The 17,409-nt window shown below is 40.3% G+C and overlaps 1 protein-coding gene across 6 annotated transcripts in view; it reads left to right on the top strand.

Annotated features, from left to right (window-relative positions):
- tenm2b (teneurin transmembrane protein 2b) overlaps positions 1–17,409 on the top strand; it is a 107,942-nt gene that overhangs the window by 61,020 nt on the left and 29,513 nt on the right. For 4 of the 6 annotated variants that reach the window (XM_056731894.1, XM_056731896.1, XM_056731895.1 and 1 more), the window contains 5 exons: positions 633–871; positions 10,469–10,591; positions 14,016–14,221; positions 14,763–14,958; positions 16,289–16,390. In XM_056731894.1, coding sequence (XP_056587872.1) covers positions 633–871; positions 10,469–10,591; positions 14,016–14,221; positions 14,763–14,958; positions 16,289–16,390 — 866 coding nt within the window. Of the gene's footprint in view, positions 1–632; positions 872–10,468; positions 10,592–14,015; positions 14,222–14,762; positions 14,959–15,001; positions 16,391–17,409 lie in introns of those variants that run through there. The other 2 variants (XM_056731898.1, XM_056731899.1) reach the window with 2 other exon arrangements.

Genomic DNA, 17,409 nt, shown 5'->3' on the forward strand with positions numbered 1-17,409 from the left:
CCCCTCGATCAGTGTTGTCTTTATGATGCATTCAGTCGTCACTGGTGGAACACAAAGCAGTAGTCTAATGTCTAGCGCTTTTTAAATGACCGGCTTTATGTTAAATGAGGCTCATTTAAAGCCATTATTGTGCAAATTGAACTCCTGTTAGTTAGAAACACTGCAGCACGGTCAGAACCAAATGGACGACATGAGTTACTGGTGTGTAGTTAATACGAAAATGTGAACGAAACAAATAGCCGACTAGCTAGAGTTAGCCATTAAACAAACCCGAACAGACTTTTTTAGTCATTCAGATCATTAAAGCATAGATTTTTATGAGATTTATCGAAGCCAAGTAGAGCCAAAGGCGTACTGATTATTTGCAGAACATTTAGGGGGCGGAAATGAATAAGGATTCCCGTTGCCACTATCACTTCAGTTTAAAAGCGAAGATAGTTTACACAAACCTCAGTTTTCTTTAGTATTTCTCCTTTTATGTTACACATAGGAATGACGTTTTAAGGTTTGTAATGGCATGATGGTGGCTAAACAACAACACATCCTTTTTTTGCTGGTAAAATATTCCTTTCAATTTGAAAGTGCTGTAAACATTAGTTTGGTGGATGACTTGGTCTCTTTTTCTCTTGTAGGCACTTTCTCTTTAAGACCCCGTCTGGGAGCACTCCTCTATTTAGCAGCTCATCGCCTGGTTATCCCCTGACCAGCGGTACCGTCTACTCTCCCCCGCCCCGACTTTTACCCAGAAACACCTTCTCCAGGAGCTCCTTCAAGCTGAAGAAACCCTCCAAGTACTGCAGCTGGAAATGCGCCGCCGTGTCTGCTATCGCAGCCGCTGTGCTGCTGGCCATCCTGCTCTCCTACGTGATAGGTATGTTCTCCTTCCTTCAGGAAATCACTTCATTGTACGGCATTTTGTACGACATTTTCATATTTTGGTGAATTACTACTTTATTTGAAATAATATCCTATATAATAATAGAATAAAATAACAATAAATGATACTCAGTATTAAAGAATTTTCATGTTATGCTAAACTATTCCTTTATATTAAATAATATCCTATAATAATAAAATATAATAATATAAATAATACATTTAAAAAAATATATTTTGGTGAACTATTCCTTTCCTTTAAGGAAAGTTTATTTAACCTGAGCAATTTAAAATGATTAATCATGATACAAACTGTTATTTAAATCACATTTTAAAATTCAGATATACATAATTAGGTCCTGAACTTCAGATTCACGGATCCCTGATGAATCATTTATCGCCGTCTAAACAATAACTCCGCACGCACGGAGCGATAAATCAATTAATTTAATTAGATATTCTTTAAATGTCATTGTCGCGCATTTAGCGTAGAGTTTGCTGGCCAGTGCAGTGTGTCCTCTAGCACACCCTGGCCTTTCAAAGCTCAAAGAATGACCCTGAGATGACTGGCTCAGAAGAATGACATTTATCACGGAGAACGAAGCGCTTCAAAGCGTCTTTGATAAACCATTGATGTGTGTTATTGTTGTGGTACAATTGCAGCAAAGCAAATACCCACGCAGAGAAGCGGAAGGAGCCGCAGCGTGCGGACCGCGGACGTTTACTTCAGACGGCAGCGTGTGATTCATCTGCCGTTTGATATGAGCTGTGATTCGGATGTTTTAGGAAAAGACGGCTTGGGTCTTATCAAGGCTCCTCTCTGCAGGGAGCGTTTCTTAGTTTCAAGTTGAGCGTTCCTGTTTTTTCTTGAAACAGAAAGAGAGAGTTAGGGTAAGTTCTTATCAGAACTGTGCACAGAAGCTCAAGTTGTCGAGACTTCTGATGTGTCCTCATGCGAATTTGAGGTAAGACTTTCATCAGAGAACCGCATCCCATTTCTTGGTGTATTTTCGTGCTTTTGGAAGCGTTCGTTGCTGTGTAGATTTGCACTCACACGGTAAGGAATGGTGGCACAGACTGTGAGAGAGAGAGTCTGCGTGCGGAGTCCGATAAGGTTCGGATCGTTTCCAGAAACACAGTCGACGGTAAATGTCACCAAACACCTCGAGTCTGTGCCAGTCTGTGAGAGAGTCGCACCTTTACAAAGCAGTGAAAAAAAAAACTGTCTGTTTTTTTTGCTCGAATAGTTTTCACATTTTCCCACAAGTTTGTCTCATTTGTTTTTCTTTGTTTATATTGCAGCTGTGTTTGGCTTTATTTTTGTTTTTTGTTTACTATTTAGAGCCACAGTACACACCCCTCTGTTGAGCAAATGGTGGTGATTGCAAGCCACATCTCGGTCCTCTTTAGGAGAAGAATCGTGACGGTTTTGAGAACATATTTCACACAAATTAGTGTTCGTATGCAATTACTTAATTTAATGCAACAATTTAGTTATGGTAGCAACATTTATGGCAACAAAATGTCATGTGCTTTTATTTTTACTTTACACAGCTTCATTTAATTTAACGGGAGCTGTAATGAGATTTTTGTGTGATCTATATTGTTCTGCGTCAGACTTAGTTGTTGTTTAAAAAATGGGCAAGTGTTGAACACATTCACGCTGTAAGTAAACAGGGGCTTCAGAGATTCTCTCATACACATATACCACACACATTTTGTACAGGGTACTTGTTGTGGCACTGTGTTTTTGAATGAGAATGCATTTGTGTGTATATCTTGCATGCAGTGGCCTGTAAAATGTTTTATGAACTTTTTCAAAACCTCAGAGATTTTTGTGCCAACATTGGGACTGTAAATACGTGTATGTGTGTCTGTTCCACTGAGATTTAACCACCCAGTGAGCTGTTCATTGGCTGAATCACATAGGTACTTACAATGTTTACACCTCACTTCACACAGTGTCCTGCACTTCAACGCACACAATCACAGACTAAAAGCCGCGAGTCTTCTCGTTCACTTGGAAGTGTGCGGGGTATGCCGCCAGCCAGGGTTTAATCCCACTCACATTCTTTTGACTGTATTTTGTGTTAAATATTTGATATTGTGATATAAAACCAGCTTCAAAACACATGTGCATCAGAAATATGTCACCCAATTGATTCCTGCACACATTAATTTTTCCCTCCCAAAATTCTTAGAAATTTAAAACACTCAAATCCAGTGGTTTGTCTTTTTTACATCCACATCCCCCTATTAAAACCCTTAAGATCAACTTCATGTATTTTCCTTTTTGGATGCTTGTTATTTCTTGTCATTCTTCTTTCATTTCTGAACCTGCATCCTTTGCCTGAGATCTGAATCTAGGTTGCTAGGAGACAGGTGTTGTGGTCCTGATGCTGGAGGGATGGCGAGAGTGGGGGTTCTGCATGGGGTACAGTGGCTGCCATAAGGCCACTGTGACTAATCTGGACTAATTGGTGAAAGAGGATGAAAGAAGCAGATGAAAGAAGGGGAGATAAATGATGGATGTCTGAGGGCTAAGTGAAGTGTTCCATCAACCGCCCCACTCCCCCCCCTCTCCACCCGCTGCATGAGTGGACACAGCAGAGAGCTGAGTACTGTATGTGGCATTCTGGGCATTCGAACATCAGTCGTAATGAAGAGTTAAATGAGAGCCAGCCTTCAGTGCTGTCTGCATGATCCAGATTCCCTGAGGAGAGGGAGAGAGATTTGTTCCTTTTATTAGAAGTGTAGTGTAGAAGCAACATAAACTGGCATTTGATGCATTATTCCTGCATAATGTGGTACATATTGGAAAGAAACTGAATATTCAGAGGGACCTGAATTTATGCATTTGGATTTTTTTTATTAGATTATGAAAAGTTGGCAACCATTGATGTTACTGGGTGTAACAATATTCAGTATTCAAGAAAAGGTCTTCCAAAGGCAGAAAGTTAATACATTTTCTTGAAGAATTAAATATATTTTCGTTTAGATAACATGTTGTAATGAATGGGTTGGCGGGGTCAAATGATGTATTGATGCATTGTTTTATTAGATTCTGGATCAATTCACAAAAAAGACATAATTTGTATATTTGCTGATTATTGTTTCTCTTAAAGGCCCATTGTATTCTTTGTTGGAGGATCAATTGACAGAAATGCAATATAATTTACATAACTATGTCTTCAGAGGTGTATAAAGACCTTACATATTAAAGCGTTATGTTTTATTACCTTGGAATGAGCTATTTACATTCATCGCGGGTCACCTTACATGGAATTCACCATGTTGTTTCTTAAGTAGCCCTGAACGGACAAACTGCTCTATAGAACACGTTTCGTAAATAATTTATCTCCTTCGGGGAAAAGTGAAAAAGTGACAACACCTTAACCCCGGTTCAGACTGCCAGCGACACCCATCGACAAAGCAAGGCGATGTCATTTATTTCAATGGTAGCCTAGCGTGACTGTTGGCGACAGGAAGTGGGCATGTCTAACACCTTGACAAAGTTCAGACTTGCTCAACTTCATGCAAATGTTGAGCGACAAACATTCTTATAAACTCTCTACATAAATGCAATGTAAGTCTACACCAGACTTGATGTATCACACAATGAAAAGTTGATCATCTAAAGAAAATGCTAATTGACAATAACAAACCTTAAGGTCGTGCTGACGTGGCATTTTACACAATATGTGGGTCATGGAACAAGCTCTTATTCTCTGTCATTACACCCGCTTAATCCGTTTCTTTCAGTGGCTTGGAGCAGATGTATTTTCATACGGCTTCAATGTAGAATATTTACAAAGAGCTTGTCAACAAGCTAGCTCACCAGAGATTTGCTTCCAGTCACTGTTACAAAAACTATAATAATATTAGAACTGTTTTGGAAAAAGATTGTGACTTTCTGAGTGTGAAGCAAATCAAAGTGTGAGATGCCAACGGATTCCCAGACTAATGAATCATGCACAGCAAAAAACATGTGTAAAGAAAATACATAAATTGGGATTTCATGTCTTGAGAACAGAATTCTCAAGAGAACAGAATTCTCAAGAGAATCAGAATGAGTGAGCAGAAAGTGTAATGACTCATCATCCCAGCATCCTGTCAATCTCACAGCGACTCATTTATGGAAACAGGTCAAGACTCTCTGTCAGGTCTATGGTAGCACACCGTATGTCAGTCATTTGTCCACTTACTGAGCTCTCTGCCAGCATGAACTTTAACTGTCACCTGCCTGTTTTATATACGCACACCATCTCGACCCACCAGTCTCATCACACACTCCCCCTGCCTGCATGGGTACGCAAACAAACATAACAATCAGTCACACACCTACACGCTCCGAGATGCTGGAGATTCTGTCTCACTGAGATAATACGTTCGCCAGCCAATCTCTAACTCGCAGCCCTCTGCCGTCCGCCTGAACTCAAATCGACACGACCGAGCGTACATGCCTGAAGCTGATTAAAATGACACGTTTCATTTTTACTCTCACTTTTATATTTACGTTCCCCTTTATTCCCTTTTTTCTGACATCTGCTTAATATTAAACTCGCTGAGTGACGGGGAACGAAATAAGGGTTTGATTATATCTGCGCGGATGGCGGGTCAAAGATCACGTGTTCCCTCTTGTCGCTCTAAATCTGGGATGGAAAGCGCTGTCACTCAAAGCCTCGTGTTTGTAGAGTTGAGAACGTGTGTGTGGTTATGCTGTGCGGAGTGATTGTTGTGCTCCGTGTATATGACAAGCTGAGTGGAATAGATTAGATCCATCTCGTCATGCCATTCAACAAACCCACGCTCAAGGTTCACGAAGGTTTGTGTGTGTTTTTAAACTCGCAGACCTTGCGCGCCTCAAGCAGAATCCTTCCCAGATTTGGCGCAAAGGATTTTGGGACGACTCTATATCTAGAGAATGGAACTTTGAGTCGACAGTCAAGATTGTGCTGATGTAATCAGATAGAGCCGGCCCTCGGGGAGCCCTCGTCCAGTGTAGCGTTGCATCTATATTCATAGCGGAAGAACTCACGCACCTCAAATCGAACCACACATCAAAGCCACACACGCTTGAAGGAGATCAGCTGCAAAGACGGCAACGTTTTCACTTTCAACGAGATCTTGATCGGGCGTATGTGCGTCTTTTGAAGGCGAGATGCAAAGTCATTCAATCTCTCTTGGTCAATCCGAGACAGAGTTAAACAGGGCTTCTGTAACATCAGGTGAAGATTGCTGTGAAGTGAGGATGGGTTGCGTCAGGTTGATTGAGGTGCAACAGCGCGTGTGTACGTACATGCAAGCTCCATGGGGACGTGCTCACAGGGCTGTTAGTGTTTTTATTCACACAGACACAGAGAGGAGCAGACGCAGACGAAGCTTCAGAGATCCAGGAATAGCTCCGGACCTCCAGGGTAAGAGTTGAGGAACCCTGCTCTAGACCGTTCCCCGGTGAGCTACTTGCTCACTGGGATCACCGGCCATCTCGCTGCCTTCTGGTCCTCCCACTGTTTGTAGCCGGACTTCAAAGCGGCCTCGGATTGAGCAATTTGTTTGCTTTTCGCTGGAATGGTGCCTGTAGAGACCAGCCTGTTTTATCCATACATGTCCCTCTGGGGTATAAATGCAACACCACAGGCCTGATAAATAATTAAACGGTGGGCAAATACCAGACGTTTCTTTTTAGAGCAGTAAGCAAGGTTCAGATGGTGACAGAATGGTTAAGGGTGCCGGACTCTGGATTATCAAACTAGATTTGCCAGGTTTGTAAACACAAAAACAAAGGATCACACATGACTTCAGGTCTTTAGAGACCGATGACTCCGTCCTATATATTCAAACATCTATCAGGCTGTCAGAGGTGAGTCAGCAACCATGAGCTCATCAAAAGATCAGCTGACTCGCCTGTGACCACCACACCCCAGTGCTCGCACTGTAAAAAAAGATGTCTAATGAATTTTAGTAGTAGATTGCAAATGTACAGTTTGGGTGTACAAAACAAACATGACAAAACATGCAATTTTATACAAAACATATATATTAAAAAAAAACTCTGGTGCCTCAGCTCCGTTGTTCTTTTGTATTTTTTACAACAGTAATACCATTATATCTACTTAGGTGATTTTATGAACAAATAATGCTATAAATCAAATTCATCTTCTGTTTTGTCTTCATTTTGTTTTGTCACACAAACAGGTGCCAATTGCATTAGGACCCGCGGTACTGTAGTAAGTATGCGAGTAGCGTTGGTTTTTATGTTATATTAAGATATATTGTAATATTAGCTGTGACGGAGCAGTTTTGGCTTCATTGTTTTTCTGGAACCGCTTTAATATTGTATGAAAGCGCGTTTTACTCTTTACTCAATGATAAATAAACGAATAGTTTATCCGCGGGTCACATGTGTTCCGAATCGTAGAGCACGATCTGTGTTTCACCATCAACTTTTTACCGCAGGGAACATGGCGGCACATTCAATGTATGTAGGGGCGCTCTGTATTTATATATATGGCTTATTCTTAGGTATTACAAACATAACGGTTCATTACGTAAGGTCTTTATACACCTCTGAAGAAATGGTTGTGTATATTATATTGCATTTCTGTCCACAGATCCTCCTAAAAACCCTGTATTGTTACTTTAAGCTTTTTATCATGTGCAGAATTATCACATTATTGATAATGAGAGTTTTTAATATCACCGTTATTGACTATACCAGTATATTATGACCCCCCTGAATGGCTGTCTGAGGTCAGCACTTCTTCTGCATTAGCTCAAGGCAATCACATCACCACAGCAGCTGTATATGCATACAGCAGAACTCTTTAAGGGCCCCTCATGGACCGAGGCTCAAAACTCCACTCACGCCTTTTAAAGCCTCAGCTCGTCTTGGGTATAAAGTACAGAGTCATAGTCCCTTTGTGTAATGAAAGACGGTCGGAGGCCTCAACGGTAACTCAAAGAGTTTGAAAAAAGTGTACGCCCACTTTTACAATGCTGCTGTCACCAACTCAGCTGATAGAGCTCAGCAAAAGCAAACTCAGTATTGTGGTTCACGTCAGGTAGAGACACACATTTTATTTTCTCTTGGTGCTTTTAAGGCCGAACAGAACTCCAAACTAAAGACGGGTTTAATCACGCAAGACGAGGGAATTCCTTTGTTGTGCGTCTTGTTTTTCTACCTCGTTCACCCTGTTTCTGTTTCCATCTTCGTGTCTTACGTAGGTAATATTTTTCCTGAGGTGAATTATACATGGAGATTACGTAAAGTTAGATGCGGCGTCTCATGAATTTCACATAGGACACATTTCCTCTTAATAATTAATGCTTATTGCATAGACTGAAAATTAGTTGGTTGAAGATCTCTCTCCGATTTCATTAGCAAGCAAAAGTGCAAAGCAACAACTAATGGTTATGCGGCCAGACGTGAGACCAACATGCACCCTTTATCCTTCTGAGGGCATGCGGGGATGGCCCTTAACCACACCCACATTCTCCTAAAATATTTAGCCACTTTCTGAGTGTCTTTCACTAAGTGCACTAAGTGCAATGGAAATTTTTAAGCTGCATTTCATTTTTTTATTACTGTATTTATTTATTCTGCTATTACTGTTGTTAGTGTTAATTGAAAATCATGTACTTACACACGTATTCCTTGTTAACACAGTTGCTGCAAAGAAAAGCTGTAAACATACTATTAAAATTACTTGGCTTGTTTAAAAATTCATTACACTGTGATTTACTTTATGTTGACGTATTTATATCATGAAATTTCTTCGAGGCTAACCGGTTAAAACCTGCTGCTGTACAACAAACTTATTTTATATCAGAATTGCATCTGTACCCAGCTGTAGAGAATAGAATAGATCTTTACTGTCATCATTTAGAAAAATTAAATACTGTTTAGCACCTCTTCAGAATAACAGCAAATATAAACCAACAACGCATGTAATATAAACAATGCGGATAGACATTTTCCATATGGATAGACATATAAACAAAATGACTAATGTATACAGTCATAAACACAAGGCATAAATACCGGTCAAATAATAATAATTAAAAATAAAATAATAAATATTTGAGGATGAAATTTACATTCATTTTCCACTTTGTTCAAAAATCAGACCTTAATCTCATTATGTTGACCACAGTTACTATAATACTGCGATGCTAAGATGTTATTCTGTGATATTTAAAGGTTCAGTTGTTTCTTATTTTTTTTTTATTTAATCAACCCTGCCCCCTACAGCCCCAACAATACACCCAAAAAACAACACAGAGAGAACCCATCCCACAGTCTTCTTTAGTCATTTGGCCAATTGAGTTTGCTGATCTCGCTGATCTGACCTCCCAAGCAAAACCCATCCAAGAATAGCATCACAATTGCAGTATCAGATCTGAGTTCCTCCACATTCTCCATAGCCTTGTTCAGCCGAACAAGATGTCTCGGGTCATAACAAGGCCATCTCTGTCAGCGAGAGCCGTGATGAGAAGGGAAAGAAAAATGCGCAAGACGGAGGACGAGAAAGGTGAAAAGAACAACGAATAAGTGAGAGATAAGGCTTGATTAGTGGATGGAGCGATAAGATCCATTGATGAGAAATAGTGAGGGACAATGAAGTTGATGCATCAGAGCAGCTAGTAGCCCGTGGGAGTCAGCTATTTCTTTTGACCCCTCAGTACGAGAGAGATAAGACGCTCTCAGATGCACATTTTGAGGAGAAAGCAGAAGGCAGAGAAAGACAGAGTCGGCATTGATTTTACGTGGATGAGATTTAGGGAGGGGTAGAAGAACTAGGGGTGGAGGTGAAGTGTTACGGTTGATTTTGCAGACGTCAGCGTTTTCCCGGGCATGTGTGTTTGTGTGTGCGACCGCACTTATTTTCACGCTACCGTAATTCCCACAAGCACACCACAAAACTAACTTTCTTCGATCATTATCATATTTTTTAAATGCAACTTGACATATTTGAATATTGCACACCGAGTGATCTCCACTAAAGCTAATCAGTTTCTACAAAGTGTTGGAAGCAGTGATTACGGTACATATGGGGCACGGAGAGAAACGCAGGCGCTTAGCCAAAATCCCCTCTAGTGCGCACACGCGAAAACGATGACAAGCGGTGAGATTTTTTGGCATCCGTCACCGATTTTTAACTGGCTTCAGTTTATTATTTTTCTTCCCGAGACAATTTTCCTGTCCGTTGGCACCTTGCGTCGCAGCATCGTAGGTAACTGTCACTTCCTTCGCGACTCTCTTTGTGTGGCTTTTGACATCTACGTGACATGTTCATATCTACGCCGAGTTTAGTATTCCTGTAGCGGTTTGGATTAAACCTGGTCCAACTAAACCTGTCTGGGCACGGAGCCCAAACAAAGCACAGACTGTAGTCAATGTGTCATTGGCTATAATGAGTGTATTTGTATGCTAAAGTCTCCTCTGTCAGCAGGAGTTATACTTGTATGGGTGTCGCAGGATCTCGGCTGTCGGGACGTGTCATCGGTGTATATATAAAGTGGTCGGAAGGTGTAATGTGGTGTCATGTTCTATTTTTTAATTCTCTCTTTTCCTCTCTCTCTCACACAGCTCTTAATCTGCTCGGCTTAAATTGGCGTCTGAAACCCGCTGAAGGGCATCTAGTGAGCACCGGCCTCAGCATGAGTATTCCTGGCATCGGTGACGGGGCAACAGCGCCCTCCGGAGGCAGAGGTAAAAATGCGTGCTAGAACACTGAAACACGACAGCACCTGACAGCTGGAAATCCAAATGTTTTTGTCTCCGTAACGTTTTTCTGTACTCTTTTAAATGTAATGAAAGTCATTAACTAATAAAATCGTAAATTATTATCATTATCCAATAAAATCCCCCAAATTAAAATAGTTTTCCAATCTATTTTGTTTGTAAAGAGTAATGAGAATAGTACAGTAATGCAGTTGTATTGTATTTAACATACTGTATAATATTTGCACCACTGATGTAATATAATGTCTTAACATTTTTTAATGTTTAAAACTCTTTATATCCAGCATCTTAATACTTGCGTGTATGTGGGACCTAGTATGTGTCATCAGTTTACATCAGTTTCCAGTACATTAGTGTAAAATCACAACCTTGTCGTCCATTTTCATCGCTGTGTGTTCTCATAAACGTGGGTTTTTGGATTAGACGTGTTGGATGGCAGTTAGTTGTAGTTCAGAGTAGTGGCTAACTCTCCGTGGCTCAAATGCAAAGAATCTCCTGAATCTCCGTTCACCTCAAATGATTTATCATTATCAGTGTCAACACGTTCAGATGATAACGATTGCTGCTGACCTTTGAGAGAGTGCCGGTATTGACGTTCTTCACACGCAGCACTGTTTCTACTCTCTCCTGCTTTAACTGGGGTGTGAGCGTGTGTGGTCTTATCTAAGTGTTAACAAGTGAAATGGAAGATACTAAATGAACATAAAATGGGTGGTTCAACGCCATGTGCAAAGAGTAACGGCAGAGTAGATCATTTGGAAAATGTTAACGTTTGCCTGCTAGCAGTGCTATCATACGATCCCTCCCTCTCGCGAATCACCATCCAAAGACACACCTCCTCCAAAACACATGAGCACACGCACAGACCAGGAGCTGTTGCATCGGTTCCAGTGAAGTCATGTCAGATTCACCGGTGAGATAACAATACAGGACAAAGTGAATTACGTTACTACAATAGGCTACTACAATAACCAACATCTCCAGGTATCTGCTCTCAGTCCGCCATTGTCCCGCTGCCTGCACATCGCACATGAGCACGCAGATGACGTTTGATGTCTGCGTGAACAGGGTGCACAGTGGGATGCAAAATAGGCTGATTGAAAATGTACACATCGTTGCCCTCGGACGGAGGACAGTGATTGGTCCAACGTTTTTCGACCCATGACGCAGCACTGCTTCTGTCTTATCCACTACAGAACTATTGCACGCGATCAATAAAATCAATGAAACTCCCGCGGCTGGAGGAATGTAGTGAGTGACACGGCGCTCGCTCATCAACACGACTCATTTGAAGAGATGTGGAAGAGCCACGCTAAATGTTCGTGAAGAGCAAAGACCTGCTTACATCTTACATCACCTTTACATTTATAGCATTATATCTAGAAATGTGACATGTAGAAATCCGTCATCTATTTCAATTCAACACATTTCTTTTTTAATTACATTTATTTGACTGCACGTTTATGCAAATCAAAATGTCCCCTTGTTGTGCTCTCCCTCGAGGCATCCTGACTAAATATGACTTTCTTCTTGAAGACTAATGCAGTCGAGGTTATAATAGCACTTATCATTTTACTTCCAAGTTGTAGAATGGGCAATTTAAATATATTATAAGCTCTTAACGGTTGATTTTTCTTCATTATTTGGTCCAAGTCATCCGTTTCATAGATAATTTTTTTAAATAACATTTCAGTCTTCCGATGTTGGCACATTGATATCTTTGTGTACAAAAGCAACTTCATACATTTAAACATTCACCTTCAGATTGAAAGATTCTTTAAAGAAAAACATTTGAAAACGACCTGTGCAGAATAAACAATGAAAGAAAATGTGTTTTTTAGTACAGAAAAGACCATTTCTGCCAGTTCCAAGTGCGTTTTTGGGTACATGAGACCCTTTTCCATTGGCTCTGATGTGAACAGTTCAGGTCGGCTGAGCTCTTGTCGAGTGTAAGGAGTGTGAAGTTCACTTCCACAGAAGAACTCTTCTCATCCACACTCTCCAGGGGACCATCACTCCTCCTTCTTAATATGTTTCTCCGTTTCTCTCTCTTCATCTCACTTTACCATCTCTCACTCCCTCTCTCTCAGTGTGTAGCCGATCTGTCCATCCACGCTCCGTGTTAATGAGGGAGGTTAGAGCGAGCTCCCACTGGTAACCAGACCGGGCTGGTTTAACCGGCCTGTCACTCAGACCTGACACCGTGTGTGTGTATGCGTGTGTGTTCTCCTGCAAACAGACGGCTGGATCCATTTGGTTCTCTCTTTCCCTGTTTTAATGCAGACAGAGGTTTAAGCAGGCGGGGAAACAGATTGTGTCTGCTTATCAGGACGCATCAAACTTGAGAACGCCAACTTGACATTTATCACGTGTTGCACCGGTCGCTCACACACAGCGGACTGTGTGCGTTTTGCGTCTGATACCATCAAGGCCATTGTGTTGTGTAATTTTCTGATTGAAACTTGCTGTGAGAATGGCAATGGTTTTCTCTTTAGGAGAGATATTTGAAAGGGTTTTGAGGTAGGGGGGTATGTTTGTGTATCGGTTTGCGTGTGGCTGGTTTTGTCATGCAGTGGTAGTTGTCTCGAGGGAGAAGAGAGGGTTTCAGTGACTTTGGCAGCCCACACTGCGCACTCATTAGTGCTGAACTGCGTCTCTGTGGAATTATATATGTTGATTTTTCTTCTTACGCACTGCAAATATTTTTACACAGAGCTGAGATTGTCTCCTGTGCTCCCTGCCATGAAAGTCTGGCTGTGTCTGAAACCGCTCCCTATCTCCTATGTAGTGCACCACATTGGGTGCCATTTTGTAGTGGTGTCCGAAACCTGAATGAACTACTTCCTTGCTTGCATTTGTTCTCTCTTTTTTACCTACAATGCACTCGAATTTTGAGTCACATTCGATGGACCGTTTGATTAGAATCAGTTGGAGGAGAGTGACCATTAATGCCACGAATGCACGTTTGTTCTTGTTGATAGTTTGAGTTTTTGATAATAAACATCTTAAATGAATGTTATAGACCGTGGTGCTTTATTTTTAAATAATAAAATGGTTGTTTTGTCAAAGACTAATGCAAAAACATAACACATAAAGTGAAAATGAACCATTTTATTAAGTAATCTATAAAGCCACACAGGTGTAATATAACCGTTATGCCGAAAGTCTGCATCAGTATTGTCAGACGCAGGTTATATTGCGTCAGTGTCCGAAATCGTTCACTCATCTTCATTCACTTCTTCCCCATATAGTGGACGCAAATGTCATTCACTATATAGGGAATAGTGAAGGGGTGAGCTAGGGAGTGGTTTCAGACACAGGGTCTGACTTTGTCTTATTTTAGCATCACACAAATCCTGTCTCTGTTTTTTCTCCTCTGGCTCCGTCTCAGGGCCGTGGGTGTTGAAGAACAGCAGTATAAACAGCGGGGAGCTGATGCTGGGTCAACGGATCAGTCAGGATGTTCCTCCGGGCGTCTTCTGGAGGTCTTTACTTCACCTGCGCCAGCCACACTTTCTCAAGTTCAACATCTCCCTGGGCAAGGACGCGTTGTTCGGGGTCTACATGCGGAAAGGCCTGCCTCCCTCACACGCTCAGGTGAGCGAATCACCTCATGTGTCGTGTCGTCTTTTTAAGGGGACGTATCTGTAAGTGTATTAATGTTAGCTGGCACCGAAAATGTCGCTTTTTACATTTGATATGCAGTGTGAAACAGATCTCAGAATTAAACATGCTGCTTTTGATCTAAATGTGGCAGTCGTATTGCCTGTTATCATGTGACACCATTATTCCTGGATGAGGCATTTTTGTACATATTTCACAAACGGTCCATGACTGGAGAAGAAGCTTTGCCTTAAGGAAGAGATTGACAAAAAACTAAAATCTCGTTTTTTTATTTCTATGAAGAGACCATCTGTGTTGACAGACTTTTGTGTTTCATTTTTTTATTGTTAATTATTTCCAAATTATCGCTGCATATTCTTATGCAGTGTTCTTACACTTTTCTTGTCGCACTCTGAAGTTGTTATCGTTCATAGATTTTAATTTAATTTGACATTTGTGTGTTATCCATTTGTCTTGTTTTCTACCTCTGTTTACACATCTCTCATTCTCTCTCTCTCTTTTGCTCTTTCTTCAGTACGACTACATGGAGAGGCTTGATGGAAAGGAGAAGTGGAGCGTGATAGAGTCTCCTCGCGAGCGCCGCAGTATTCAGACCGTCGTGCAGAATGAGGCAATTTTTGTGCAGTATTTGGACCCCGGCACCTGGCATTTGGCATTTTACAATGACGGCAAAGAGAAGGAGCCCGTCTCGTTCAGCACCGTGGCTCTAAGTACACACCTGCCGTTTTTATTTACACACTATGTTTAAAAGAAATGCGTTCAATAGAATCTTACTTGATGACCTGCCATGTTAGAAAGTGCTTTTTATTTCGAGAGACTCAGGTGCACCTGGTTCACCCCAGATCTGATATTATGTTCAGTTGAAGCAGCTGAAGGAGGTGCTTTCATTACTTTCAGTGTATATTGATCTTTAGGGCAACTGAGTCGTACTATATGAAACCAAAGCAAATTGTGATCTGAAACATCCACGTTTTAGATCAAAATAGTTCTTGTCTGAAGAGGATGCACGTTTAGAAATTAAGACGTGCAACCGCTTTTCAGCATTTACTCATTGTCATGTTATGTTACTATTTTTCCACTTTGAGTATTTTCAATGAACATGCTCAAAAAAATAATTTAAGAATCGGTTGCCAATTTTCATGGAGTTACTAATGGGGACCAGAAGTAGGAAGCCAGCAGCTACAACAGAGATCTTGAGCTACTCCCAGTTTTTATTATTGTTTGTTTTGTATGCTTTTACTAAATCCAAAAGGCTTAAAAATAGGATTTTCCATAACCCAGCCTGAAAACAGTGTTAGAGATGTTAAAGCAAAATAATGAGATTTAATTTGAGTGAGTGACAACCATCAATCTGGCTGGATTATAATAGACCACATGTTAAACTGAGTTACCATGAAAATACTTGAATGTCATTGCATTGGTTAATAAAACATCAAACAATGGCATTTGTTTTAAAAAGAGTGACAACACACATATACAAGCAAAGCATTTCACAAACTGAAGTTTACTGTTTGCACATGCAGCTCGGTTTCATATTTTTCTTTCCAGCACAACAGCATTCATACATTTTTAAGTGTGGCTTAAGCATTCAAATACTTTTTGAAGCCCTTGACTTTTTAACAGTAACTTAACCATTCAGTTTGAGGCGAAATACACGCATTGTGCTCCGGCGGCCTCAGAAACATGTAAGATCTGGAGATCAAATTATCACATATGAATGCTAGCTAGCATTTATTTGATGCCCACTGTTGATTTGAATAGCATACATAATTTATTTGAGCTTTTATCACGATTATAATGCTATATTTCCCATAAGGCTTCGGTGAAACGTGTCACAGAAATTCAAACAAAAGTTCAGGCTGCACCATGCCGCGTGAAGGATCATCTCTCAAAACTAGTGACAGTTCACAGCATCGCGTTTTGGCTCCTGTCAGATGACAGTGTTTAAAAAGTCTTTGTGAATGTAACGTTCCTCTGTTTCTCATTAATAAATGAGGGCTGTAAATGTGTGCGTCTGTCTTTCCCTGCGTCTCGTCTTAGACTCGGTAGAAGAGTGCTCCCAGAATTGCCATGGAAACGGAGAGTGCATATCAGGAGCGTGTCATTGCTTCCCAGGGTTCCACGGCACGGACTGCTCAAAAGGTAAAGTGTGTTTTTACACTGCAGGAGCATTTATGAAGAAATTTGTTGGTTTCGTGTCATTAATATATGTGAAATTTATTTGACAAATAGTCCGAAAAATTCAAGGACCCTTAAAAACTAATATTTAACAAAACCATGTTACACGGAATGTGTTAATCAACAGTTTTGATAAAAGGTTGTTTAAAGGAGTTCATCCAAAAATGAAAACTCTCTCATAAGTTAACTCAACCTAAAGGCCACCAAGATGTGATATATGTGACCCTGGACGACAAAAAACAGTCTTTTGGGTCAATTTTTCGAGATTGAGATTTTTACATCACCTGGAAGCTGCAGAAATAAGCTTTCTATTTATATATGGTTTGTCAGCATAGGACACTATCTGGTGGAGCAACAACTGTTTATAAGTTAGAATCTGAGGGTGCAAAAAATCGGTAAATATTGAGAAAATCGCCTTTGAAGTTGTTAATCTGAGGCACTGTAGCAGGCAATATACACTAGTTTTTATACATTTACGGTAGGAAATTTATAAAATATCTTCATGACACATCATCTTTACACAATATCCTAATGATTTTTGGTAAAAAGAAAAATCTATAATTTTTAACCCTACACTATATTTTTGCCAATTACTAAAAATGTTCCTGTGCTACTTAAGACTGGTTTTGTTGTCCAGGGTCACATATGTACTCCGTCCAGTTGTCATTGGATATTTCATCATGAGACATATGAGAACCAACGAAATTTCAAGTTATTTTGTTAAAAAATGAATATAAACTTTTTTTAAGATCTGAACACATAACCAGTTTGACCCACTTTCACATTCTGCATATAACTGCAAATAAAAAAAAAATTGGAAATGAAGAGAAATGTTGAGAGCATTTCACAGGATGAAACTAAAATGATCTTTCAACCTCAACACTGTACGTAGTGAATTCAGAAAACTGAACATAATTTGGAAATTTAAACTTTTTTCCAGAGCTGTGAATCACTTTATATACTTGTTCTATTTAAAAATATTT

This window comes from Triplophysa dalaica, chromosome 19, assembly GCF_015846415.1.
Source record: "Triplophysa dalaica isolate WHDGS20190420 chromosome 19, ASM1584641v1, whole genome shotgun sequence".
In the NCBI taxonomy this organism is placed as follows: domain Eukaryota; kingdom Metazoa; phylum Chordata; class Actinopteri; order Cypriniformes; family Nemacheilidae; genus Triplophysa; species Triplophysa dalaica.